The 26,881-nt window shown below is 42.3% G+C and overlaps 1 protein-coding gene across 1 annotated transcript in view; it reads left to right on the top strand.

Annotated features, from left to right (window-relative positions):
• The window catches only part of ERGIC1 (endoplasmic reticulum-golgi intermediate compartment 1), a 110,435-nt gene that overhangs the window by 15,132 nt on the left and 68,422 nt on the right, over nucleotides 1-26,881 (top strand). The window contains exon 2 of the mRNA XM_088475815.1: nucleotides 22,313-22,374. Coding sequence (XP_088331941.1) covers nucleotides 22,313-22,374 — 62 coding nt within the window. The remainder of the gene's footprint in view (nucleotides 1-22,312; nucleotides 22,375-26,881) is intronic.

The raw sequence follows: 26,881 nt of genomic DNA, 5'->3' as shown, positions 1-26,881 counted from the left end.
AATAGACCTTTTTTTTTTTTTGGAAATCCACCCAAAACTTAAGGCAAATAATGTATCGCATATGTTGAGAACACCTTGCAAATCAATAAATAGAATATGTAAAAATCAAGGTATTTCTAGATGTTAAATAATGTATGTGTACTCTTGAAGTATATTAAGCCATTGTGTACTGCTGCTTAATATCTTTCATCAATAGGGCTCAATCCTATTAAGTGCGAGTTGGGTCCTGGGAGCCATTCTCACTGTGAACTTGCACTAAGAATTCCATTTCAACTGTGGGCCTGATTCATTACGGATCGCAACTGCATTTCAGCTACGATAGTATGCTAATTCATTGCGGGTAATGTAATGTTTAGCAAGACTGCGAAAACATTGGTGCAATAGAGTACTATTGCAGCCCCACGCACACTTGTACAAGCTCTGACCTTACTCAGGAATTGCTAACTTCAGCATACGCTGAGGCCTCAGGCTGCGTAGGGAATCGCAGTGGATAATTTATACACGCCCATGCAACAGTGTTCAAATGTACTGGCTGCCTGCGTTTTAGCCAACCACCCCCCGTCACCACCCACAAATGGCACTTTCTGTCAATCACTCTGCGATGGCTCTGCGTAGCCAATGCGATCGCAGTGACCAGTTCGCGCACCGTGATGCATGCAACAATCGCCCGATCGCGTGCGTTGTAGCAACTGCATTCCTTGCTGAATCAGGCCCTATGTACTGTGAATTCCATTTGCAATTCAATTCCAAACTCTCATTCATTTTTGAGAGGAAATTCACATTTTTGTTTTGTGTGCACCCCCTGAGCAGGGAAAATATTTTAAGGTGAAAATGTCAGGACACAGTGCAGAGTCTCTGGTACACCCCTCCAAATGAACAATCATGCACGTGGATCGGTTTAAATAGTATAGTTTGGCCAATAAAGGCACGTCCGTTTTCAGGTGAAGTTCTCTAAAAAGCTCAATGGGTTAAATGATGTAGGACAGGTATGTGGGGTTGTTGTATTAATGGGAGAGGGGGTTTTGGACTTGCAAAAGTGTTTATGCCAACTTTTTACAACCTTGTATAAAATCTACTATGTAGACCTTTTTCTGTATCCCCAAATACTGGGAAGACTTTAATTTGATGAAAAACACTTGCTTGCTATCAATTTTCAACCATTAATAAAAAAAAGCCATTTAACACTCTGGTCGTGTCCCAGTTCCAAGCCTGTTTCCCCAAGTGGCCAAAATGGCAGCCTTGGCACTGAAAGGGTGCCGCAACTCCAGCTTTAAATGGCCGAATCAGTGGCGAGGTGAAAGTTGTTTTACCTGCATCAGGTGCTTGTTAAAAACTAGTTGTGTTTTTTTTGTTGTTGTTTTTTTTTAATCTGGTATGTGCCTCAGCCTCGGATCACCACATTTGTGTGTAGCTCTGCAATTCCGTCCATCTCTGAATCAGGCCTAGTGTTTGATAGTGCTCATCTCCTGACCGAATTTACCCACAGACTTGATAATAATCGTATTGATATCCAGAGGAGGATGATGATTCGGTTTTATGGATGCTTTTGGACCACACATGTGCAAGGATAAGGTTATTTGCATGGCTAGCATTTCACCTGCTGTAACCTTGAAGTTTGTGTTTTTTTTTTTTTTGGTTTGTTTTTTTTAATCATTCTACAAAAACAGAAACCATAAAAGACAATTGTGGAAGTTCCTTTATAAGTATTTGCTAGCAGTTCCAACATTAACTATGGCGACAATAATAAAGCTAAATTTTATTTTTAATTTTCTCAGAAATACAAGCACTCTCCGAAGACAGGCATTCATGTGGTTGTAATCGTACACATTGCTTGGCTATATATTAGGGGCATTAATCTGATGATTATGATTTAAATAAAATAAAAAGTAGTAAACAAAAGAGCAGGTCTTTGTGATCTGTAATTTATATCCTAATCATCAGCTGTAGTTTTTAATGATAATATTCTAGATTAATATGACATTCAGGCTAGTCATTAAGAGAATAAGGTTTTCATTATGTCTTCCGTTGTAGCCTTAGATTTCAGTACAGACAATGAAAGCATTGTAATGTAATGCCTGTAATGCAACGTTATCTTCTTTTGGCATCAAAGCTGCAACGTGCTCTATTTACGTCCTGTCTTACAATATATTCTTCATCTGATTTCCTCTAATTAACTTCAGGAAGATTTATTGATGCAACATCAGCCTGCTTTCCTCTTATATTGTACTAATTGTCTACTGGAATAATGATGTTAGCAGTCATGGGACATCCTCATGTTCATCGTCTTCATCACTGCTGGAGTGAATAATTCCAACAGACATGGAGAAGTCAATGTTCTTTCTTTGTTGAAACATTGTAGTCATATTAGTTAGTTTGAAATTTTTTTTTATCTGGTTTATTTTATTGTACTTTGCAAAAAACCAAAAAAAACAAAGACGTATGCTAGGTAGCTGATCACTTTTACATGCAAAATTAAGTGGCATTAAACCAGTTGACTAAGAAAGTTGGCGTCATTCTGGGAATCCTCCTAATTGTGTGATCTCTGGGAGTAGTGTGTGTTTTTTTTTTTTATTTACATTGCCCTCCCCTATGCTCTTGATTTTATTTCTGGACTATGGTGGGTCAAAACACAGTGTGTTGGTTTTGTGTTTTTCTTCCTCCCTTTTTTTTATTTTTTTTTTAAGCATGTGTTTATTGAACAGGATTTTTGATTAATATACATGTGTCCCATCCCCAATGGTATGTAGAAGCAGGTTGTCACTTAGGCACAAAATTGGATCCCATAGGTGCAGGGTAGCCCAGGTTTCAAGCCCCTAGCACTTAATTGGTAAAAATGTCATGTCCAGGCAGAGTGTGAGTGTGAGTATATATATATATCTCCATCCCCATCCCCACCCCCACTGGCTGGGGAGTTGTACTAGGGAGATGGGAACGCTGTTGCAGTGCTGTCCCAGTAATGAACACCAAGCTGCATATAAAATGTGATCCATCAGCCATGCTCTGTATGTGACGCTACAGTTTTTCTTGGCAGGAGAAGTGGATATATATAGTCTTAGTCACTATCGTCTCCTTACGATTAATGCGTGGCTCATTTTCCTGTGCACAAGTCACAACATAACCATTTGTGAATTAGTCTTTTATATGATTGCTGAATTAGTCTTCTATTCAAGAAGCATTTTTTTTTAAATATCTCCTTCATTACAGCTTATGAAATGGGGAAGTATCTGAGAAATGATCATGCTTAACTAATTATCCAGCCATCCACATTACTGATACTCCTATTCACTATGACATGTGCCCACTGTCATATTGAAAGAATTTCCTAGTGATCAGCTCACCTCTTCCTCCTAGCCTTTGCTCAGGAAATAGGCCGTGAAATGCATTCCTTCAACCCATCCTGTTCTCACCTTCTCTACTCATTTATTTGTCTGGAGGAATGGCTTGGAGCCACTGATGGGCGTCAGCGTTCAGTGTGCAGGAAGCCCATTTCTTTCCTCTTAAGTGGAGCCATGATGTCATGGTTTGGCTGTAATGTAAACAGTGTGTGATGGAGTCTAGGAAGCTGCCAGGCTTTCCAAGTTTTAGATATGGGAAGTGTCATGTACGTCAACTCGCTAATCAACAATAATAGGTAGGACATACAACAACACGGCTGTGAATGGTGATATGAGTAATCGCTGAAATGCTACTTTATAATTGGATACTTTAGTATTTATAGCTGATTATATGGAGTAACGAACAATGAGACTGAACACTCTTCATAAACCCCCAGTGTCTCAGCAATAAAACTAGACGGTAAGCTCTGTTGGGCATGGGGACTGTCTGAAAAATTATTCTCTGTACAAACTTTGTTAAAAATAAAGTTCCTCCTGCTTGTTTTACTTGCCTGCATTATATACTCTCAATTTATCTGTTCAGCATGGTATCAGCCTAGACAAAGCAGTTCTTGCTGAGGAGATAATGTTTCAATAAGACTCCAGAGCTTGTGCGATTGTCTTCTTAGCGTACTAGGTAACAAAAGTGACCGTAGAGAATGCAGAATAAATTGACCCAGTGCAGCATGTAATTCAATTTGGCTGGTTTAGTTCCAGAGCATCAAACGTTGTCATGGCACAGTGCTGATTTTGGCCTTGTACAGCTTTCTATGATCCACTTTTGAAGTTATTTTGAACATCACACATGGCAGAAACAGACACACAATTTTCATATATGTGCTGTATTCTGTATGGGAGAGTTAATAAGCATGGTCCGGTGCTCCTACCTCGTGATATTAAACTGCTGTTCTATACAAATCTAGGGAAAGGGACCATAAGAAATTTATAGTAAGGTGTTGATCTGATTTGGCACGGATGTACCTTTTACAAGTAGGATCCCATTATAAGCGTCTATGAACTGGAAACAAATCCAGCTAAAGCCTCCCCTCCCCTTATTATGTTCAATGAATTAATTCATTGTTTTTAATTGTTAATGTTCAGGGCTAATTTATAGATATAATGTTAAAGTAGCTCAGATCAACACCTCTTACCCCACACGTCTCAAACATTGGTCCCATCACCCATGTGTGCAGGGAGATATCTGCTCCAAAGCCAGCAGTATCATTTTGTCTGACACTGCTGGCTTTAAGTACTCCCTGCACATATGGCACCATGTTTAATGTAGTACAGGTGTACAAATCCCATATGGACAAAAGCAGTAAATTACCAAAGCAAATTTGCAGTAGATGTGACAGGGATAGTTAAAAATTTTAATTTAAATAAGAAAAAGCCATAAACTAAATAAACAGAGATGATGGGACTGTGCATATGCAATGTACGGAATATAAATTGTACTAAAAGAATCTCTTCGCCCACTCCATGTCTTTCTAACTTTGTGCTACCTACAGCCAGCTTTGCATACACTTCCTCTTGCCTACTTATTCAGTGTTCTATACTTCCACACACACATCCTCCACAGCTTGGGGTTATGCCATCCGGCCACATTGAAAATACCAGAAATATGTAGCACTACGTTTAATCTGTTCATCAGATTTATTTTTAGTATATATTGCTTGACTTCTGCCAGACAGTGAGAGATCGGAGTTGCTTTTTCTAGCAAAGACTAAATGTAAACTGTGTGGTGTGCATCCAGTGACCTAATAATGTGGGCATGCAAATGTCGCCTCTGTAGCGCAGTGGGGCAATCTCTGGTTGCTGAAATAGAACTCCCAGCATTCTGAGGGGTCTATTTACTAAGCAGTGTTAGGAGACAGAGTGATAAGGTGCCAGCCGATCAGCTCCTAACTGCCATCTCACAGGTTGTGTTTGAAAAATGACAATTGGTAGCTGATTGGCTGGCACTTGTCACAGACTTATCACTTTTTCACTCTGTCACTTATCACTGCTTAGTACATAGACCCCCAAGGGGTCTATTTACTAAACAGTGTTTGGAGACAGTGACCAGTGATAAGGTGCCAACCAATCAGCTCCCAACTGTCATTTTTCAAACACAGCCTGTGAGATGGCAGTTAGGAGCCGATTGGCTGGCACCTTATCACTCTGTCTCCTAACACTGCTTAGTAAGTAGACCCATCAGAAACATATAGACAACTGCGAAAATAAAAAAAATAGGCAACTTGTAGATTTTGCGAACAATGGCAAAACCGTGGGTAACAATGACATCACTCAGGTAATCTGGTATAACCGTATACATATGAGTACAATTTATATGTTTAATATTAATGTTTTGTTATGTGTAGTATTCTTCATAGCAATGCCGCACACTGTAATATATTTTATGCAGCTCCAACATTATTATGAGGATCAAGAATCACCTGTTCATTATTCAAAATGGTATAAATCTATTTGGTAGGTGACAGCTGTCTATAAGTGCGGTCATTTGCCAAATGTGTGATCATGAAGCAGCTGAATCTGTCCAATGTAACCACCCATGTGTAGGGAGGGCATGCGCAGTCTGAGTACAGGAAGGGCCTGTTCTCAAATTGTGACTCTGGCAGATAAGACACAGATGTCGGTAACCGTTTGATGATGGCCAGCGCTAGTTGGCTGCTTCAGATTGACCCTGGAGCAGATCCTGCTTCATTGACCACACTTTAATTATTTTATTTTTTCAAAATCAAACCTTACAATAATAAAATTTTTCACAATCAAAAAACTAATGTTGACATTTTTTTCTTGTGCTTATTACCTGGTTGGGAATATCTGACGTATGCCTGACGGGATCCGTATGTAGTGTCTATATTCAGATTGTTGACCATGGAATGTCTAATGGTGCATACACACGGTCAGATTTTTCCTTCAGATATGAACGATAACTATTTTAAAATCGTTCAGTCGTTCATATCTGAAGGAAAATCGTTCATATCTGACATGCCTGAACGATGGACGATCAACGATGCGCGTTCCCGATGGTCAGATAACTATTTCTGACATCTGATGTGTTTGCAGTCAGACTTGGACGATTCCATTCATTTTAATGCAGTCAAAAATCGTTCAAATCGTTCAAAACTTTGGTAAAATCGTTTAATCGTTCAATCGTTCATCTGACAAATCTGACAAGTCTGACAAATCTGACCGTGTGTATGCTCCATAACATGTCATGCTGACACAGTTGTAATGTGATTTATAGTATTGTAACTGCCTAGGCATTAACATTTTAAACATGATGCATCATGTATGAGCAGTGAAAAGACTGGAGAAGTGTGCCAGTGGAGAAGTTGCCTATAGCAACCAATCAGCTTCTACAAATCATTTTATAGAATGTACTTGATAAACGCAATCTCAAAGCTGATCGGTTGCCGTGGCCAGGGTAGTAGTGAGGCTGGTTCTGGGGAAGCATGTACAGAGGGCGCCATCCAGGGTTCCAGAATTCATAGGGCACTGCACAATATGACGGCCGCCTGTTAGTTTCATTGGTTTGTTTGCTCTATATCCTAAATAAGTTACAGATCTGAGATCCGTTTCTACATTTCATGCTCCCTCGAGCTGCTCAGATTGCCTCCCCTCCAGCCCTCCCTCCTCTGTGATCATCTTCTGTCACCTCCCCTTTCCTGTAATATTGATTATTCAGTCGTCATCTCTTTAATTTCCGTCCCTCTCTACCCTGTGATCAGCTCCTTGCCCCTCCCCTCTCCTTTTCTTATTGGCTTCTGTCACCTTCCCTCTCTGATAGGTACTTTCCTCTCCCCTCTTCTCTTTGATGCCCCTCCCTCCTTCTCTCCTCATTCATTCATTGTGCTTCAATGGACTTAAAAGTGACACTTCTGAGATAAAATCCTAAACTTCAATTATAAGATATTAGATTAAACAAAGTCACTGCTTTGCTATGTAAAGTAATTAGGTGTTCCCAAGCACAGTGTTATTTGAATTGAAAGGAATTTTAAAAAATATTAGGAGACCTGAAATAATAATAATGGTGGTAGACAGAACACGATTAGTAGTACTCACATTACTATAGGTGCAACAAATATTTGTGAAGTAGGAGCAGGGGGGGCGGATTTAGGTCTGTGGGGGCCCCTGGGCAACAAACATGTGGGGGCCACTATCAATAAAACATTGCTGCTACTGCTGGCACCTAACATCAGGCTCCAGCTCTCTCCCTCCCTGGGGCTGACCCAAGTCCTGGGGGAAGTGACACTTGCGGGTCCAGGGGAGACTGTCCAGGTTCAGTACGTGTCTGTGGGCCTGTTTCTGTAAGGATCGTAATTGCAAAGCTGCCCGCAGGCTATAGATATGATGTATGCACATAGGCAGCTTTTCAATTGCGATCCTTTGCAGATATGGTAATGCACAGGAGGCATCACGCCTCCTGTGCAATACTTAACCGAGCTGCATTGTCCAACCCCTTAATGTCAGACAGTGCCTCACCGAAGCATTCCATTTCCCCAATGGTACCTCAATGCCAAGTGTCATACTGCCACTGGTTGCTTTTTTTCTCTTCACTTCATACCCCACTAGCCAGTGGCGGGCTGGGCCGGGGGGCAGGGTGCCATCTGCCCCCCGGGCCGGTACAATTCTGGTGTGTCAGGGCCAGCATGCAGAGGATGCGACGCTACGGCTCCCGTGCTGCTGCCCAGAGAGAGAGAGAGATGATTCAAGTAACAGGGGCTAACACAAAATGGCGGCCCCCATATCAGGCTACAAAAAGATGGCCGCTGTTGACCAATGGGGAGCCAGGTTTCCCTACCCACAATTCCAAGAGGCTGGAGAATGAAAAAGGGGGCGTGGCCTATCAGGGGAGTGGGAAGAGCCTAAAGAGGAGCTGCAGAGATGAGGAGTGCCTGCTTCCTGTCTTGTACACCCATACCAGGTAAGTGAAGGGTGTCACAGTGGCATAAACCTTGTGTTGTTTTGTTATTTAAAATGTGTGTGCTGACTAAGTGTGACTGTATGTATGTGTGCATGTGTGTGTGCTGACTAAGTGTGACTGTGCATGCTAAGTGTGACTGTATGTGTGTTTTGTCTGCTGACTAAGTGTGACTGTGTGTGTGACTGTGCTGACTAATGGTGCATACACACGATCAGATTTTTTCTTCAGATATGGACGATAACGATTTAAAAATCGTTCAGTCGTTCATATCTGAAGGAAAATCGTTCATATCTGACATGCCTGAACGATGGACGATCAACGATGCGCGTTCCCGTTTGTCAGATAACGATATCTGACATCTGATGGGTTTGCAGTCAGACTTGGACGATTCCATTCATTTTAATGCAGTCAAAAATCGTTCAATCGTTCAAATCGTTCAAAACTTTGGCCAAATCGTCCAAATCGTTCAAATCGTTTAATCGTTCAGTCGTTCATCTGACAAATCTGACAAGTCTGACAAATCTGACCGTGTGTACGCTCCATTAGAGTCTCATTCAGACCGGCTCGCAAGTGCTTGAGCGCTCGCAAGTGGGTCAATGTTGTGCCCTGTGCATGTGCAGCGGCCGCACTGCACGTGCGCAAGCCACAGAGTGAGAGAGAGATTCTCTCGCTCCGGGGCTCGCTACAAATGGTGCGGCTGTCAATGGTGATCGACAGCTCACCCCGTTTGTTAGGCGGGCCAGGGGGGTGGCTGGCCAAATGGAGGCGTTCCCATGCGAACGCCTGCTGTTTAGGGGCGGCCCCACTGACATCACTCTGTTAGCGCCGAAAGCTCTCTGGGGCTTGCGGCAGACGAGACCCTACCTCAAGGGTCTCGTCGCAAGCCCCAATGGTCGCGATGGTCTCGACCATCGCGACCATCTCCTGGTCACTCACTAAAGCTGTGGGTAGCAACCCATAGCTTAGCGAGCGGCCAGGAGGCCGTCGGAAAAAAAAATGCGGTCGCCCTCATTCAGAGCGAGCGCTCGCATTTTGTGAGCGGCTCTGAATGAGGTCCTAAGTGTGACTGTGTGTATGTGTGTGTTGACTAAGTGTGACTGTATGTGTGTGTGCTAAGTGTGACTGTGTGTGTGTATATATATATATATATATATATATATATATATATATATATATATATATATATATATATATATATATATATATATATATCTGTGCGTGGACATTTTGAAGTGGGTGTATGGAAATATCAGAAGTCTTTACTTAGGCAGTCCCAAATCCTGAGCCCCCTGATATTTCCATACCCCCACGTCCTCTTAAACACCGCACACATTCCCTCAGTCACAGCACACCACACACCATAGCTCATAGCATACTTCACAACACAGCACACTGCCCACCTCACCCTGCTCTGCTCTGGTAAACGTGGTCGCTGCGCTCCCTTCCCTGGGCCCTTCCCCAATCTTTCTCCTTGGTGGTACTGGCATTTTGAATTCAGCGCCGGCTGTGAGCAAATGACAGCTCGCGGACTGTCCTGATTGGCTGCCGGTCCGTTAACCGTGATTGGCTCATGGCCGGAGCCAAATTTAAACATACAGCTGCTTGGTGACCGGCGCTGAGACAGTGATAGTCCCAGCCCCGGCCTCCCCTGATTGGCTGCTGCTCCGCGAGCCATGATTGATTCGTTGTCGGAGATAAATTTAAACAAGCAGAGAGCAGCCACTGGTTGACCGGCACTGGGACAGTCCCAGTGCCGGACGGGTGCCGAAGTGAAGTAACGGCATGACATACCATTTCATACCTGCACACTTCAAGATATATATATATATATATATTATTTATTTTTCTTGTCAGAAGGTGAAAAACAAGCACCTTATAGTGTAATATATTCAATGTCATTGAAGTAAATAAAGGTAATTATGATGTGTACCATATAGGTTAAAAAAAATCAGGCAAGTAGTAGTTTACTGTGGTACACACCCCCAACATTACTGTCATGCCCGTTTTTAAAATTGCACTTGCTGGTAGAAAAGCAGGGCCACTTGCTCTGGTTTGCCCCCCAGGCTGAAAGTTGCCAGCCAGCCCCTGCCACTAGCACAGTTCAGTACAGGGTGGGGGGAGGGGAGGGGAGGCGGTATGACATACTTTCTCCGGTTGCCATGGTTCCATGCTACTCCTCTGGCCGTGGCAACTTCTCCACTGGCACACTTCTCCACTCTTTTCAGTGCTTTATACATCACTCTCCACTTTATCTCTCTTTCTCTCTCCAAGGCTTAGTGCATCTCCCCACATGTCTCATCACTTAAAGACACAACACTGATACAGCACTACCTCGCACCTCCGGGAACACATGCAGCCAGTAGCGCATCCCTATACAGACAATTTATCCAAAAAAATGGTAGTTGCTCAGATCAGCTTAATTGCATAACACAGGTGCTTGTAAAGGGCGGGGTTTACACTGAACACAGAAAAAAAAGAGATTTACCCCCCAGCACACTGCAGCAAAAACAATACTTAAATCCTACATAATAAGAGCGATTCAGAGGTATTAGTTACACACATTTGCAAATATATGAATAAACGCCAGGCCAATCGTCAAGGCTCCTCTATACTGACGTCCCTAAAATTAAGGGGCTCACGTCCGAGAAGCAAGGCACCCCAAAAAAATTCCAGCCAAGGGCCATCCCCAGGGCATCACACGAAAAAGGGAAAAAAGGTGATAGTGAAGTATAAAGAAAAGATGTGTAAAGATAAATCAATAAGTGTTAATGAAATGATAAAGAATTAAAATGACATAAATAATGTACAAACAAATAGAGAAGTGACAATTTATCCAACCAGCGAGAGGAGAGGATGGTTACCCAGGTACTGCTGGGAGTTGTAGTGTGACATAGGCTTAGGAGATTATTGCTATGGTGCACTGAGCCTTCTCTAGGACTACACAGACCATCATGCAAAGCGAAGCAGGCTGCTTTCCTAACTTTATCAAACCAAACAAATCAATGAAAGGCAGCCTAATAAACTGTTATGTCCGTCTCTGCATTGACTGGCGGCCTGTGACCCAGTTGCCTGTCACCTCTCTCAAATGTTAAGGGGCGAGCTGCCTCCTTGGGCACCCATTCCAGCGCCTCTCTAGCTTACCACCCGTCCACCTACCTCTCTGCATTTTCTTCTCTTTTCTCCCATTGTGTCCACACATACCCTCTATAGACTGTAAACTTGCATGACTAGGGCCCTCGTCCTTTCTACATAATTATAGTGTCAAATTAGCATAAATCATGTAACTGTGTACTTGTGTATCCTATTATCAATTTTATACCCTTGTAGAGTGCTACTGAGCCCTTTTGGGACCTTATAATTAAAAGATAGTAATATTTAGACAAGCGTGGCTCTGGGCTTTTTTTGAGGAGATTATGCCGTAAGAGACCCCGGCCGGGATGTACTAAAGGAAAAATGCAGTAAAAAAATGCGTTTTCTGGGTTTTTACTGCATTTCCATATGTTCTAAGCCCCGGACGCACTTTTATCAGTGCTGAGGGTAACAACAGAAAAACCTGGCGTTACCCTATAGAGGCCTATGGGCTTCTTACCGCACCCCGCTCCCACCGCTTCGCCGACTGGCCCCCACTCAACTGCTCTCCATGGTCGCCGGTCCGTGCTCCTCTTGGGCCCTCCGCCTCCTCCTAATCTACTTCCGGGTGCAGGGAGGAGGAGGAGCCCGGGGCTTCCTGCACAGGTGACCAGTAGGAAGCTCCCGGGGCTCGGAGGGGGCGGGGTACCACGGAGACCCCGTTACCCGGCGTCGGCTGCTTCGCAAAGGGCAGCTCTTATCGCAAGAGCTGTCCTTTGCAATACTAATCGCATAAGTAAGCACATATGACATTAGTAAGGTTGCGGTGACTGGCGGAATGGTCACCGCAACCTTAGTACATCCCAGCCCCCATGAGTAGTGAGATAGCTCTTGTTTGTTCACTGAGTGTGGCCAGTGACCGAGAGGAGTGCAGCAGTGCCCAGAGAAGTGACTAACCATGTTGGTGGCAGATGTGAAGCTGGAAGACACTTCATGTGAGATTGTGAGCTCTAGTGCCCAGATGTTTTATGTTTTTATAATGCAAAGTAACTAGAAGCTGTGCTGCCTGAAGTGTAAATTGTTGGGGGAAAAACACCTTAATGATAAACCTGTGATCCAATATTGTTAGAGATTTGTGGGAAAGCCAGGTATCTATACTAATGTATTACCAAAATGTAATTTTCTGCTTCTGATGAACATCTAAAGCAATTCAGACTTATCTACAAATGGTTTATAATTAGTGTTTGAATATACTTTAATTCTACAGTAGAGATTAATCACTTGCTACTAATGCAGTGATGTTTTAGGGACTTTTCCGTACAACTATATCACTTTAGTTTAATCATCTAACTAAATGACTCCTCACATAGCTAAGCAGGTACCATCCAGACATGATGACTAATTGTCTGATGTGTTTACAGTGATGGTGCTATTTGGTTGGCCCTTCCCTGTTTTTCTCTGATTTCTTGGTCTGGGAAGCTGCTGTTGTCAGCTATCAAAACTATTATGGTTCTGTACTGCACACCACATGCAGACTGGGGATGTAGTTAAGTTACCAGCAGCCCGGGATACAGGCCGTCAGAATCCCGACCCGGGACTAAAGATAGGCGTCAAAATCCCGACTCTTATCTTTAGCCCACGCCGAAATCCCGACAGCCGGCATCCCGAACTAAGGTAACCGGGACTTCTTAGGTCTTAGCCGTAGGGGGAGAGGGTTAGGTTTAGGGTGCGGGAAGGAGGGGTTATGATTAGGCACCACCAGGAGGAGGTTAGGTTTAGGCACAACTAACGGAGGGTTAGGGGGGGAAAGGGGTGGGGATTGCATGCTTACCAGATGGCGACGCGTGCGCAGTAGCATAATCGCTCGTGGGAACAGCTGATTTCACACCAGCTGTTTCCGCGCCTGAGCAATGATGAACATCATGAATAGGCCCCTAAATTTAAAAAAAAAAAAAAAATTCTGTTCCCAGATTAAGCAAGGGCTCTCTATTACATGCTGGAAGCCCATCTAATTATCTTGTTGAAGGTGATCATAGAATCCTATTATTAAAAAAAGAATAATGGTAAAGTGTCCTCTTCAAATTTTGGGCTTCATTTAGTAGACGTGCGCTTCATCCATTTCCCTAGTTCCCCTAAATGTAATGGTCTGGACAAACCTAAACCCCGATAATTGCTGGATTAGTGCTTGTATTCACGTATAAGATATGCTAATGATGCAGTGCATGTTTTGAGTGCCAGATATAAAGTGCTGTGAGATCAGTACATGACTTTTATTACAGATCTGTCCTTACTCATCTAGCCTCAATACGCCATGCAGTGCGATATGTCTGGCATGAGTGAGCCGACAGGTTCTGTGTAACTTTGCTAGCGCCTGCCATTTTTTTTTTTTTGCAAAAACTGAGTCTGTCGCAATGCGTCTAGAATGCACCAGGAGCCTCTGCTGATTAATTTGATATGTGACACGTATATATGTGTGCAAATGAGTCTTTAAACGGAACTTTGCATCGCTTTGCATACTGATTGAGAGACTCAGTCGTACATAGATATACAAATGTCACATATCAAATTAATTAGCAGTGTCTCCTGGTGCGTCCTAGTCACATCCCATTGCGGCTTAAATGCATTTTCAGCAAAGGAGACTCCCAGCACTAACAGTGTCTCAGGGGACCTGGCACGCCGAGAGGGGCTGTTAGGTGCCTCTGCAGAAAAGAAGAGTAAGGCCATCTGTATGTGTGTATTTTATGTTCGTTATATTGTTAATCAAGAAATTGTTAAATATAGGGTGTGTGTGTGTATATATGTATACATACATATACATTATCTCATTGGTTCATTGTTTACAGCTGTGTCCTCATACACTATTACTGCAGTCATGTCAAACAGCCCCCCTCGACGTGCCAGGTCCTTTGTCTGACTCTGCTTGGGCTGAGTGTCTTTCACCTGAAAATGCATCTTAGTCGAAATGCGATGCAACTAAGATGCACCAGGAGACCACACTGTTTCATTTTATATGCAACACTTGTATATCTGTGGGCAAGTGATCTGAATCTGTATACAAAGTGCTGCAATGCAGTGGTTACAGATTTTTTCCACGCCAAGTGTTGTTTTGCTTGGTTAACAGACTGTCGCACACAGATGTACAAGTGTCGCATATCAAATTAGTGTAGTCTCCTGGTGTCTTGGTAGCATTGCATTGAGACTAAGGGCCGTATTCAATTAGAGGCAAATAGTGCCGTTTGGAGATAAGTTTCTGCGGATTCGGGCTTTCCGCCTGTTTTCAAAGCATCTCCATATTCAATTCCAGGATGATTTCGCCTTAGCGGAAAATCAATGCAATAGGCGGAAATGTATCTCCTATGAAAAGCAGGAGAAAAAAAGTGCAACATCGTTATTTTGGGGTGCAGACATGTGGAAAAGTTTCAGAGCCCTTGGGACAGCCCCCCCCAAAGGACAGATCTTCTTCATAAAAAAAAAATGAAAAATTACCTCAGAACACCCCAAAAAAGTACTTTCATTTCGGGTGGTGAAAAAGTAAAAAGTGTGGGGACAACTATAAAAACTAGCGAAATAGACTTCTTGGGGTGCTGTAAGGAGGGGCCAAGTGTCTTTGGGATTGCAGGTGCATGTATGAAGGTGGTTTTTCACGTTTTTAGCTGTTTTTTATGTCTTTAAAGTGAACTACTAACACCCATTTTCAAGTACCCCAAATTTGACTGGACTCCTTATTTTCTCAAAAAATACTGCTTTATGCCGTTCTTCGTCACTTCTGCAAAGACGCTAATAAGAAGCAACTTAAGTACCCCAAACAGTTTTATTAGGACTATTGGTACACATCTACATTGATTGCCTATGTTAATGCATCTTTTTTGGGGGGTACAGACTGATTTCCCCAATTCTGACAGTACTTTCCACCTGCATTCGCCGCTTTCTGTTTTCGCCTGTTTAGGAATTGAGTAGAGTGAAAAGTGGGGACATGCACGGAAAGTTTTCTCGTCTGCAACAGGTAAAAGGGGGCAGAAGGTAGGACAGGCGAAACTTTTCCGACTTTTCGCCTCTAATTGAATACGGGCCGAAGACGCATGATCAGGTGAAATAGACGCTCGGCGCAAGCGTAGCCGCACGGGAGCTGGCGGCTCTCTCACCCCAGGCATCTCGTGCCACATTACGTATTTAGGCTAGGTGTAGGACACATCTGTATATAGATTATTTTTATTGAATGCTGTCCAAATGAGTGTTTTTGGTTGGACAAACATAAGTATATGTTTAAATGCTGAATTAAGTATATGTTTAAATTAGGGGTGAGCGGGTTCGGATTTCTGAAATCCGAGCCCCCCCGATCCGAGTCCGATCCGAATCAGGCTCGACTTTTCCCGCCTGACTCAGATCTGAAATCGAGGCAAAACGTCATCATCCCGCCTTCCGAGTCTCGCGGGTTTTGGATCCTATATAAGGTACCCGCGTCGGCGCCATTTTCTCACTCGGCTGTGGACAGTGAAGAGGGAGGGTGGGAGTTAGGGCTGTGTAGTGTAGTGTAGTGCTGCTGTTGTCCACTACTTCAAAGTCCATAGGGGCTGGCTGTGTTGTGCTGTGCTGCTGTTGTTAATAGGGGCTGTGTCCACTACTTCAAAGTCCATAGGGGCTGGCTGGACTGTGTTGTGCAGTCAGTTCTCCATAGGGGCTGTGTCCACTCCAAAGTCCTGTGCAGTGTCCCAGTCCTAAAGGGGTGCTGTAGTGTTGTCCAGGGGGTGCTCTGTCCATCAGGGGTGCTCCCCCCAAGTGCTAAAAAAATATATTTTCTGTGTTTGTGAATTGTGTGCGCAGTAGCCGCATGTGCATCAACCAAGTAGTGCCAAGAGTGCGCCTGTGTAATAAGTAAAGGGCCGGCTGGCTTGACCGTTAAAGGGTGCTGTAACCCCCAAAGTACACTCCAAACCAAAAAAATATATATTTTCTGTGTTTGTGAATTGTGTGCACTGTGGCTGCACGTGCATCAACAAAGGAGCAGCGCCAAGCGTGCGCCTGTGTCCCATAAGTAAAGAGCCGGCTGGCTCATTTATTAAAGGGTGGTGTAACCCACAAAGTGCACTACTCTCCAGCAAAAATAAAAAAATATTTTCTGTGTTTGTGTGCGCTTTAGCCGCACGTATATATATCAATATAACATAAATGGAGGACCAAACTTTCTCCGATAAAAATAAAATAGGGAAAGATCAAGAACCACTTCCTCCTAGTGCTGTTGCTGCTGCTGGGAGTTGTTCATCATCCCAGAGAGGAAGTAGGAACACCACTACTTTTACTAAACAATTGACCCTCCAACAGTCCCTAGCGATGAGGATGAAGTACGACAGCAGTCATCCTGAAGCAAAACGTATAACTGAGGCCTTGACTGCTATGTTGGTGTTAGACGTGCGTCCGGTATCCGCCATTAGTGCAGTGGGATTTAGACAATTGATGGAGGTAGTGTGTCCTCGGTTCCAAATCCCGTCTAGATTCCACCTGCATCCTCAAAGCAGCAGCGACAAGCGTGCGTCTGTCTGTTAAAGGGTGGTGACACCCTCAAAGTGTGCTACACAAACAATAAAAATATTCTTCTTTTTTCGGTCTTTGTGAAATGTGTGGGCTGTAGCCGCACCTGCATCCTCAAAGCAGCAGCGACAAGCGTGCGTCTGTCTGTTAAAGGATTACATCAGTGACAGCATCCAAGTAGGCATGTCAGACAGTCCATACCTGTACTGGCAGGAAAAAGAAGCAATTTGGAGGTCCCTGTACAAACTGGCTCTATTTTACCTGAGTTGCCCCCCCTCCAGTGTGTACTCCGAAAGAGTGTTTAGTGCAGCCGGGAACCTTGTCAGCGAAAGGCGTAGGAGGTTGCTTCCACAAAATGTGGAGAAGATGATGTTCATAAAATGAATTATCAACTCTTCCAGGGAGACCAGCCTCCAGAACGTACAGAGGGACCTGTGGTTCCAGCGGGGACGAATTAATACTCTGTGAGGATGAGGATGTACACACTGAAGAGGGTGAGGAATCGGTGGATGAGGATGACATCTTGCCTCCGTAGAGCCAGTTTGTGCAGGGACAGATTAATTGCCAGCTTGTTTTGTGGGGGCCCAAACGAACCAATCATTTCAGCCACAGTTGTGTGGCAGACCCTGGCGCTGAAATGATTGGTTTGTTAAAGTGTGCATGTCCTGTTTATACAACATAAGGAAGGGTGGGAGGGCCCGAGGACAATTCCATCTTGCACCTCTTTTTTTTCTTTGCATTATGTACAGTTTGGGGCCTAGTTTTTCAAACTGCCATCCTGTCTGCCACTGCAGTTTCACGCCTAGATGGGTCACGTGTTTGTGCCGCCCACTCGTGTCGCTTAGCATAGTCATCCAGCTACCTCAGTGCAACCTTTTGGACATAAAAACACTATTGTGAGGTGTTCAGAATAGACTGGAAATGAGTGGAAATTAAGGTTATTGAGGTTAATAATAGCATAGGAGCAGAAAAACCTACAAATTCTGTGATTTTAGCTGTTTTTATGCTTTTTTTCAAAAAAATACAGATCCAAAACACAAAACCCAGAACCCAAAACACGGAAGGGTGGTTTTGGCAAAACCAATCCAGATCCAAAACACGAAGAAAGATCCAGATCCAAAACCAAAACACGAAAAGTGGCCGGTGCACACCCCTAGTTTAAATGCTGAATTAAGGTGTTTTTTAATTTAATTTTTTAAAGGTTTTGCTTTTTTTTTTCTGTTAGTGCAGCTCATTTTACTAAAAGTAAACTTGCTTATTGTACAGTGCCAAAGTATTGTTACAGTACATCCCACATACAACATTCATAGTTTTGATCAATTCATAAACAATACTGTTCACTGCAAAGAAAGCTACAGTGTATCAGGGCCTTTGATATTATTGAGCCAATAGTGTTGCTATAATAGAATTTTCATTACCGTCAGTATATAAAAGACAGTCCCACAGAGTCTGTTATATTGGCTATGGCAGAGGTTCCCAAACTAGTTCCTCAAGGGTTGGGGTAACCATTCAGGTTTAGAGATATCTTCTGTTGAACACAGGCGTTTAAATCAAATTGACTGAGGTACTAATTAAGTCTTCTGTGCTCAACCATGGATAACTCTAAAACCTGGACTGTTGGGGTGCCTTGAGGACCGCGTTTGGGAGCCTATGGGCTGTGCATTGCTATCATCAAGTCTAGAGTTGAGTTAATAGATCACTGTCCAAATTATCCATTCTTGTCGATTCCAAAATTGGGTGACAAACTGGATGTCCTTTACTGGAGCTGAGTAAGCAATATCTTTACTAACTTCAGGACCAAATAGAGAAAAGAACAGTAAGTCCAATTAAGATCCACTTTTTATTGTGAAAAGATCAATACAAGGCATCACAGTCTTTCTGGAGCCACACACCCGCAATGAATTGAGCCATAAGACTGATATTGTCTGCAACATTGCAACGGGTGATCAGTTTTAGATAGTAATAAAGCAATCTCAGATATTACTATCTGTAATATGCCCTCGTACTATCACATGAATATTTTTTTTTTTACATTTTCAAATGTTTTTTACATTTCTACTTTTTTATTCCACATTACAACTTAGAGTAGACAAGAGAAACAAAAATTACACCTACATGACCAGTCTGCAGTACACAAAACACATGTTCTTTTTGGAGAGCAGTGGTTTTCTCCTTGCAATCCTGTCATGCACACCGTTGTTTAGTGTCCGCCTGATGGTGGACTCATGAACATTAACTAATGTGAGACAGGCCTTCAGTTGCTTAGAGGTTCCTTTGTGACCTTGAGGACTATTAGACGCCTTGCTTTTGGCGTGATATTTGTTGGTTGACCACTCCTGGGGAGGGTAATAATGGTTTGAAATTTCTTGCACTTGTACACAATCTGACTGTTGACTGGTGGTGTCCAAACTCTTTAGAGATGATTTTGTAACCTTTTCCAGCCTGATGAGCATCAACAACTCTTCTTCTGGTGTCCTGAGAAATCTAATTTGTTTGTGGCATGATACACTACAAATGTGTGTGGTGAACATCAGACTTTGATAGATCCTTGTTCTTTTAAAAAGACAGGTTGTCCACTCACACCTGATTGTCATCCCATAGATTGACTCTAATTTCACCTTCAAAATATCTGCTAACCTAAAGGTTCACATACTTTTGTCACTCACAGATATGTGATATTGGGTCATTTTCCTAAATAAAATAAAAATGTGCACTGTCATTTGTCTGATTTGTCTCTCTATCTACTTTTAGCACTTGTGTGAAAATCTGAGGTAGTATTAGGCCAAACTTTAACAGAAATATAGAAAATTCTGAAGGGTTCGCAAACTTTCAAGCACCACTGTATATGTATGTATGTATGTATGTATGCATAGGCATTCTCCGGTCTTCTTAGATAAGGAATAGTAACAAACAAATTATCTAGTTGATTATTCCTTATCTGAAGTCCGCAGTGATACTTTTTAATGCTAATGTAAAGTCCTGTGAGCAGGCACCACGGCTGTTCGATCAGTTTTTTTGTTTTTTAGGTGGTGTAGTTGTATTGCTTTGCATGGGGGCCCTGTCTCTAGAGTCGCCCGCATGACCAGCAGCACTGTACAGACTGGTGCCAACAGCACTTACACCCACCATTCACACCAATGTCACTGTGTGCCCTGTGCACAGACTGCTATGTAGCCTATCCTATTCAAGTGAACCTGAGCCCAAAGCACCTCTCCCCCCCAGCCCTTACCTGCCACGCTCATGGTGCCCACATCTATCTCTCGCATTGATGATGACAATAAAATTTGTGTTTGTTATTACACTGCTATAACTTGACTGATAGAGATGCAATAAAGTGCTGGTTATTTCTACTAGTTTTTACTACATAATGATGCAGATAAATCTGTTCAGTCGTTTCTGCGCCTACTTGGAACAAGCAGACAGCCACAATGTTCTTATTATATTGTGTGTATGTATATATGTGTGTGTGTGTCGAAAAAAAAAAAATATATATATATATATATTATAAAAAAAAAATTCAATCACCTTAGTGTTAATTCAATAATGTATTATTTCAAGAGTTTTAACCTTGTACCCTACCCAATGCAAACCCTAGATTAAGGTTCTTTTAACAAGCTCCATTTGTACACTGTTCATTTGTGAAACCTTTGGTTTTGGCATTTCAAACCTTTTATTGAAGTCCCTGCAGGCCTGTGCCAAATCAGTGAGCCGTCAGCTCTTTTGGCTCACAGCCTATGCAGTCAATACTCTGGGCCATTTAATATAGTTGACGTGGACGAAGTTAGATGTTGTGTTGGTTTTGGAAAGGGAAGTGGAAAAAGAATGCTGCAATGTCTATTTTTTGTATTCTGGGGTACTAGCATGAAAAGCCCTATCATTTTTACACCGTCCGAACTAGAATAAAAATTGCCTTTGAATGAGCTAGTCTTTCCCACTCAGTTCTAGATCACAGCGAATAAGATAAACTAATGGATAGTACATCTAATCTATGATGATTCTTGCATGCAATACATCAGTAATGTATAGCTATTACACTTCAGCCATTGGTATTATTGCAAATAAACATGTGTTTAAAAATATGGCAGTATTGGTGTTATGATAACTAAAATTTTAAATGAAGTAGAAGACAACTGCGGTGGGCTTGTATGAAGGTTTTAAATTGGTCAGACTGTTTTGATTTTTTTGTATTGCACATGCACTAACATCTCGGCATACTTACCGCTGGACACTGCCTCCCTGCTGATCGCATTTGCACTAACATGTGATCAGTAACACAAAGGACAGCTCTTCCGATAAGAGCTGTCCTTTGCGATCTGCCCTGCGCCGTGGACTTCCGGGTTTATGACTCGGGAGTCCATCTGCGTATGCGCAGTGTGACACGACGCCCGCTGGGCATGCTGGGAGGGATCCGATCCCTCAGAGCAGCGCGATGCGGTAGAACCCTATAAGCTTCTATAGAGTAACACCAGCAAAAGCTGGCGTTACCCCACGCATCGCAGCCCGCCAGACAGGAGATCGATGCATATGGAAAATGTGGTAAACAGGTGTTTTTTAAGGCATTTTCCGTTTAGTGCATCCCATGAGATGAGCAATTGTTAGACGTCGGGACTATGGATGAGTGTGTCCTGTTCATGCACAGTTCTATGTTAAAGTTTAGGACTTGGCCGCTGGTTTGAGAACTGATGTGAAATAATTATTATTATTTTCCAACTATTCCCTTTTTTATATTCCTTCAATACTGTTAGTAATATTAATAGAGACCAATATTTAAGCTAAATGGGGCAGTTTAATTTAAATGGACTAAAGGGCCATTAGACACTATTGATTGATTTCAATCCGGTGTGTAAATACAAAGCAAGATTAACAATAGGGTAGATGGAACTACAAACCCAGGCCTCCACATAAAATAGGCCCATCATAACAGCATGATAACCAGCTGCAAGACTGGCTGTATGGTCAGTTATGAATCATAAGTAGTATAACTGTATTTCTATTTTACTCACCGAATGCAATTTTTCTACTTTTACAATTTTTGGGCTGATAGCATAGTGTACACGCCCAACATGGCACTGGCCACAGCCCCTCCTATTCTCACAATAGGCCCTTGATCAATTTCATCCCCAGGCCCATGTGGTCTTTAATCTGGCATTGTGTAAACTGGTACTTCATTTATTAATTACTCTACTGAATTAGTATGGCTGATTTAGCTTTTTTATATAACTGCGCTAAAGCCAATAGGCTACTTTATACCATTGGTGTTTGTTTAAAGTAGACCTTTCAGGAATACACAATTGCTACTAAGTTTAGAATAAGTTGTCTCTTACCTTTTTGTTATTTTATGTTGTATTAATTTAAAGATTTGTTGCATTGTTTTACATACATCGCATCATATTTTTGTTTTATCTCCTACAAGGTTTGACATCTACCGGAAGGTGCCTAAAGACTTAACACAACCAACCTACACTGGAGCAATCAGTAAGTAAAGTACAGTATACTGGATTCTTATTCCAGGCTCTCTGATCTGTATGTATGTAATCTCACGCCATTATTTTTACATGGTCACTTATAATATTGTTCTTTAGACTAGAATATCAGCTATAGAATATTTGGAATGCCATGATACTAAGGGTACCAGATAAACTTGTTTTGGGGGTTTGTCCCATATCTCTCCTGGCTGTTAAACCACCCTGCTCAACCAGCTCAGTAAGTGACTAGCACCTGTGCTACAGAAAAATACATAGTATCTCTTCCTTATTAAATCTCTACCTGTCAATCACAGAGCTGTCATTCAGTATGTTGGAACTTTCAGTAGTGAATTCCAGCTAATTGTGTTATTGACGTCCATAGAACACACCAGGTTAACATTGGCTTTGTAACAAGCCGGGCATAACATTACTGTTCACTGGCTAGAACCGTCAAAGTTAAGCATGTAGTTGAAAAAATCTAAAGAAGCACACCCTGCATATTACACTATGCATATTATCCGCCACATCAACAAGTCCAACCTCCCACCTGTTTTATTTAGTTTAACATTTCAGTTTGGGTTTTCATTTTTGTGGGTAAAATTTGCTAATAAGATCAAGTGTAGCATGAATGCCTACAGTAGTTCTATTAAAAATATAGGACAAAACCCAAAGGGGGTAATTCAATTAATGGCTCACACATTGACTCTATTTGAATTGACACCAAAGACTTTGCAGGCAATGCAGGTGCAAAATTCAAGTCCTCCTGCATAGCATGGAATTGCCCCTTAAATGTGTCCTATCTACCCCTTTGTCTTGTTGTAATACCCACTCTCTTTGCAAGGAACATGATCACTCATTCTCTTGACTTCTGCCCCCCCCCCCCCCCCCCCCCCAGGCGTCCATTCGCATATTGAGTGGTGAAACCAAAGCTGATTTACGCAATACCCTTACTGTTCTGTTCTACTCAACCAAATCTGAGCTTCATCCTTAATGATTCATCCTGCCAACCAAAAAGGCATCAGGCCTAAGCACACTGCTGGTTGTGACCTAGTTGGTTGGTTCTCATGGGCACCCATGTGTACAGTGAACAATTGTATTTTTTTTTTTTTTTTCTTTTCAAACAAGGACACCTATACATTTGTTCTCCCTTATTCTTTTACCTTGTGCTCTTGCTGAAAAATGTAATAAGGAGTTTGGAATGTGAGCTCCGTTTTAAGCTGAAATTACAATGTTAATATTCAAGTCACATGGCGGCTAAGACATTTCTTCCTGGTATTTATTTCCTCTGACATCAGTAGTGATTTGCACAAGATTGGTAATGTAACAGTGCTCTTTTGTGCCGCACAAAGTAATCTTTCAAGATCTGCTTATCCCCGGCCATCAGGCGCACGGATTATGTGATCGCAGCACTAATGGTTTAAAAATATAAGTGAAAGGAACTGTAGAATAAATTGTAATATATGTAATATAATTGAAGGTGTTCATCTGTGTTTAGTTGATATTATAAATGTGATCATACTTTAGAAAATACAAGCAAACATCTGGTGTTTGTGTGAGTTGCACCATTTTTTCCCCAGTTTTTGGAAGTCACCCATGCACACAGACTCACCGGGCTCAAGTAGAGTTTGACCAAAAATTGGTTCTAAAAATAAAAGTGCATTGTTAGCTTGCTGAGCTGAAGGTATATGCAAGATGTGGCTAATTTGGCAAGCATGGCCTATGTGCCTGCCTTACACCTGGGGGTATATTTACTAAAGTGAAAGTCTTTCAAAATGGAGATGTTGCCCATAGCAGCCAGTCAGATTCTACTTAACATTTAACTAGCACCTTCTAGAAGATAATAGCTAGAATCTGATTGGTTGCCATGGGGAACATCTCCACTTCTAAAAACTGTCACTTTAGTAAATCTACCCCTGAAGTGAAGAGAAGCCTACAATTGTGTCCTTATGTCTTTGCTGCAGTCGCGCTAAAAAGCCCCTCTCAGCATGCCAGGTCCAGTGAGACTCTGCTAGCGCCAGGCGTCCTTCTTTTTTTTTTTTTTTGTCAATATTGCTTCGTAAGTCTCAGTGAGATCAACTAGGACGCACCAGCAGATTGTGCGTGCTAATTTGATATGCTACACTTCTATATCTGTGTGCACCTGAGTCTCTGAATCTGTACGAAGTGCTAGACTGTAGCGGCCGCAGCTTTTTTCATTCCAAACTCTCATACAAACTCAGTCACACAGATATACAAGTGTCACATATCAGATTAATCAGCACATCCTAGTCACATCACATTGCGACGTAGACGCATTTTCGGAGAAAAATAAAAATACAATGGCAGAGTAGCACAGGAGCTAGCGGCTCAATCACGCCAGGCAAGTCGCACTGCGTGGCATATTGAGGCTAGATGTATGAGGAAACATCTGCATGCGTCTGGTTTACATCAGGAGGTGTGGCTTCACAGGGGTGGTAGTAAGTGCTAAAAATACAGTACCCACTTCATACACAATACAGTACATGGCTACATAGTGTTATTTCTAACTATAAAAGTAAATAAATGCACAACACTACAATTGTGTGACTTTATTCTATACACACATCGGTCACCTTCCCCTTTTAAAACCTCAAATGAAAATGGCATTATTGCAGACTGACTGCTAATATCTCCACAATAGTGTAAATAGATCGCAGCAGCAACATTGCTATATTAGTATAAATAGAGGGATTCAGATGGATTTAGGTAATGTTTCCATTTTGTATTCGCAAGCGATACGCTTCCAAACAGGCTCACATGCATCTTTCTTGTAGTTTGCTTAGGATGCATTTTGCGTAAAGACGCCCTTAAAGTAATTTGGTTGCCTCCTCAAATCCCCATCTTGGCCTTCTTAGCGCTAGGGGTCACCAGTGTAAACTACACCTCAGCCAGCATGCGTAAGAATATTTGGTGCGCTTGAAAGGTCGAAAAGAGTGCAGGTTGTAGCGGAAAACCCACAATGTTCCCGTGTGTATAACTCTGCATGAGACCAGAATTAGTTGTCTTATTTATTTATTACCAGTTATTTTATGTAGTGCACACATATTCCGCAGCACTTTACAGAGAACATTGTCTTGTGCTCTTTTGGTGATTTAATAAAACTTGGAAAGAGATAAAATTGGAGATAAATAGCACCAACCAATCAGCTCCTGTCACTTTACAGGTGTTTGAAAAATGACAGGGACGGGATGTATCAAAGCTTACCGACGCAGTCTAAGCTCTCGAATGGTGGTGCTGACTTCATCAGGTTTCTTTACATAAAGTTATCGTGGAAAAATAGTTCCGACTTCCTTGTTACGTACGCGCAGCCGCTTGTCCCATCAGCTGTGTATGCAGCATCGCGGAGTTCAATGACGCTCTTTCCCATTTTTTTTTTTTTCACGTTCACTTTATGTAAAGAAACCCGATTAAGTCAGCACCGCCATTCGAGAGCTTAGACTGCGTCGGTAAGCTTTGATACATCCTGCCCAGGAGCTAGTTGGTTGGTGCTATTTATCTCCAATTTTATATCTCTCCAAGCTTTGTTAAATCTCCCCCTTAATGACAAAACTGGATAGTTTATGACCTGTTATAATCATGGATGATGTAAAATTATTAAGAGTTCCTCTGACAACAGCCGCATGTGACATGTCGACTGCTTTTAGAATGGCCACATGTAGTGGCTACCAAAGCAGATTGTTATCACTGTGACAGACTAGACTGATCCTTTTAAGAAAGGGTTTAATCGGTAGGCGGAAGAAACACAATGATCTTAAAGCTGTTGTGACCAGTTAGTACTTGTCCCTCCTGTTGTTGTGCCTGTCAGTCTGCTGACCAGCTGCTCTGAGAGTCTGCTGAATCCTCTGCTTAAGACTGTTACAGAGCACTGATCCATGGGACAGATTTAATGCAAACAAGCACCACATGACTAGTTCCTGTTGAACAGTTGACGCACACAATTTACTTTATTGCTCCCTTATCTAATGATGTTAAGTTGAATGTGCCACAAATTAACATAAACCTACTTTTTAATGTTTTGAATAATTAGATGATGTAATATTGTTGCCTATTTATAAAGCCCAACAATGAATATGCCAAAAAATCATTTTGTATATAGTAGTGAGTATCTACACCCTACTGTAATATATGAGGATGTCAGAGGTGAATTTCTATTATAATGACCACACTGATTCAAAGGGCGGAATTCAATTCTTTCTAGCCCCTATAGAGCCCGACGGAGCTATTCAATTCTTGCTCCTGTCGGGCACAATGAGCTGCCAGCGCTATATTTAAGCTCGTTGCCCCTGGGGGATGAGAGCTGAAATGTGCGAAAAGTGACATGTTTGGGCGACCAAACATCACTTTTCGCGATCGCGCCCAGCACTTTGGTCTGGTTTAGCTGCTTTACGCAGCTAAACCTGACCTCTATGGGCGCGATCAGCACGAACATCTTGGACAATGGTATAGCGGCCCGCGATCTCCTGTCACTTTAGACGGGAGATGCAGGCTGCAAATACAAT

This window comes from Taudactylus pleione, unplaced genomic scaffold (assembly GCF_031769625.1).
Source record: "Taudactylus pleione unplaced genomic scaffold, aTauple2 ptg000178l, whole genome shotgun sequence".
NCBI lineage: Eukaryota > Metazoa > Chordata > Amphibia > Anura > Myobatrachidae > Taudactylus > Taudactylus pleione.
The sequence above is the reverse complement of the archived record's forward strand: the minus strand, read 5'-3'. Positions and strand labels throughout refer to the sequence as shown.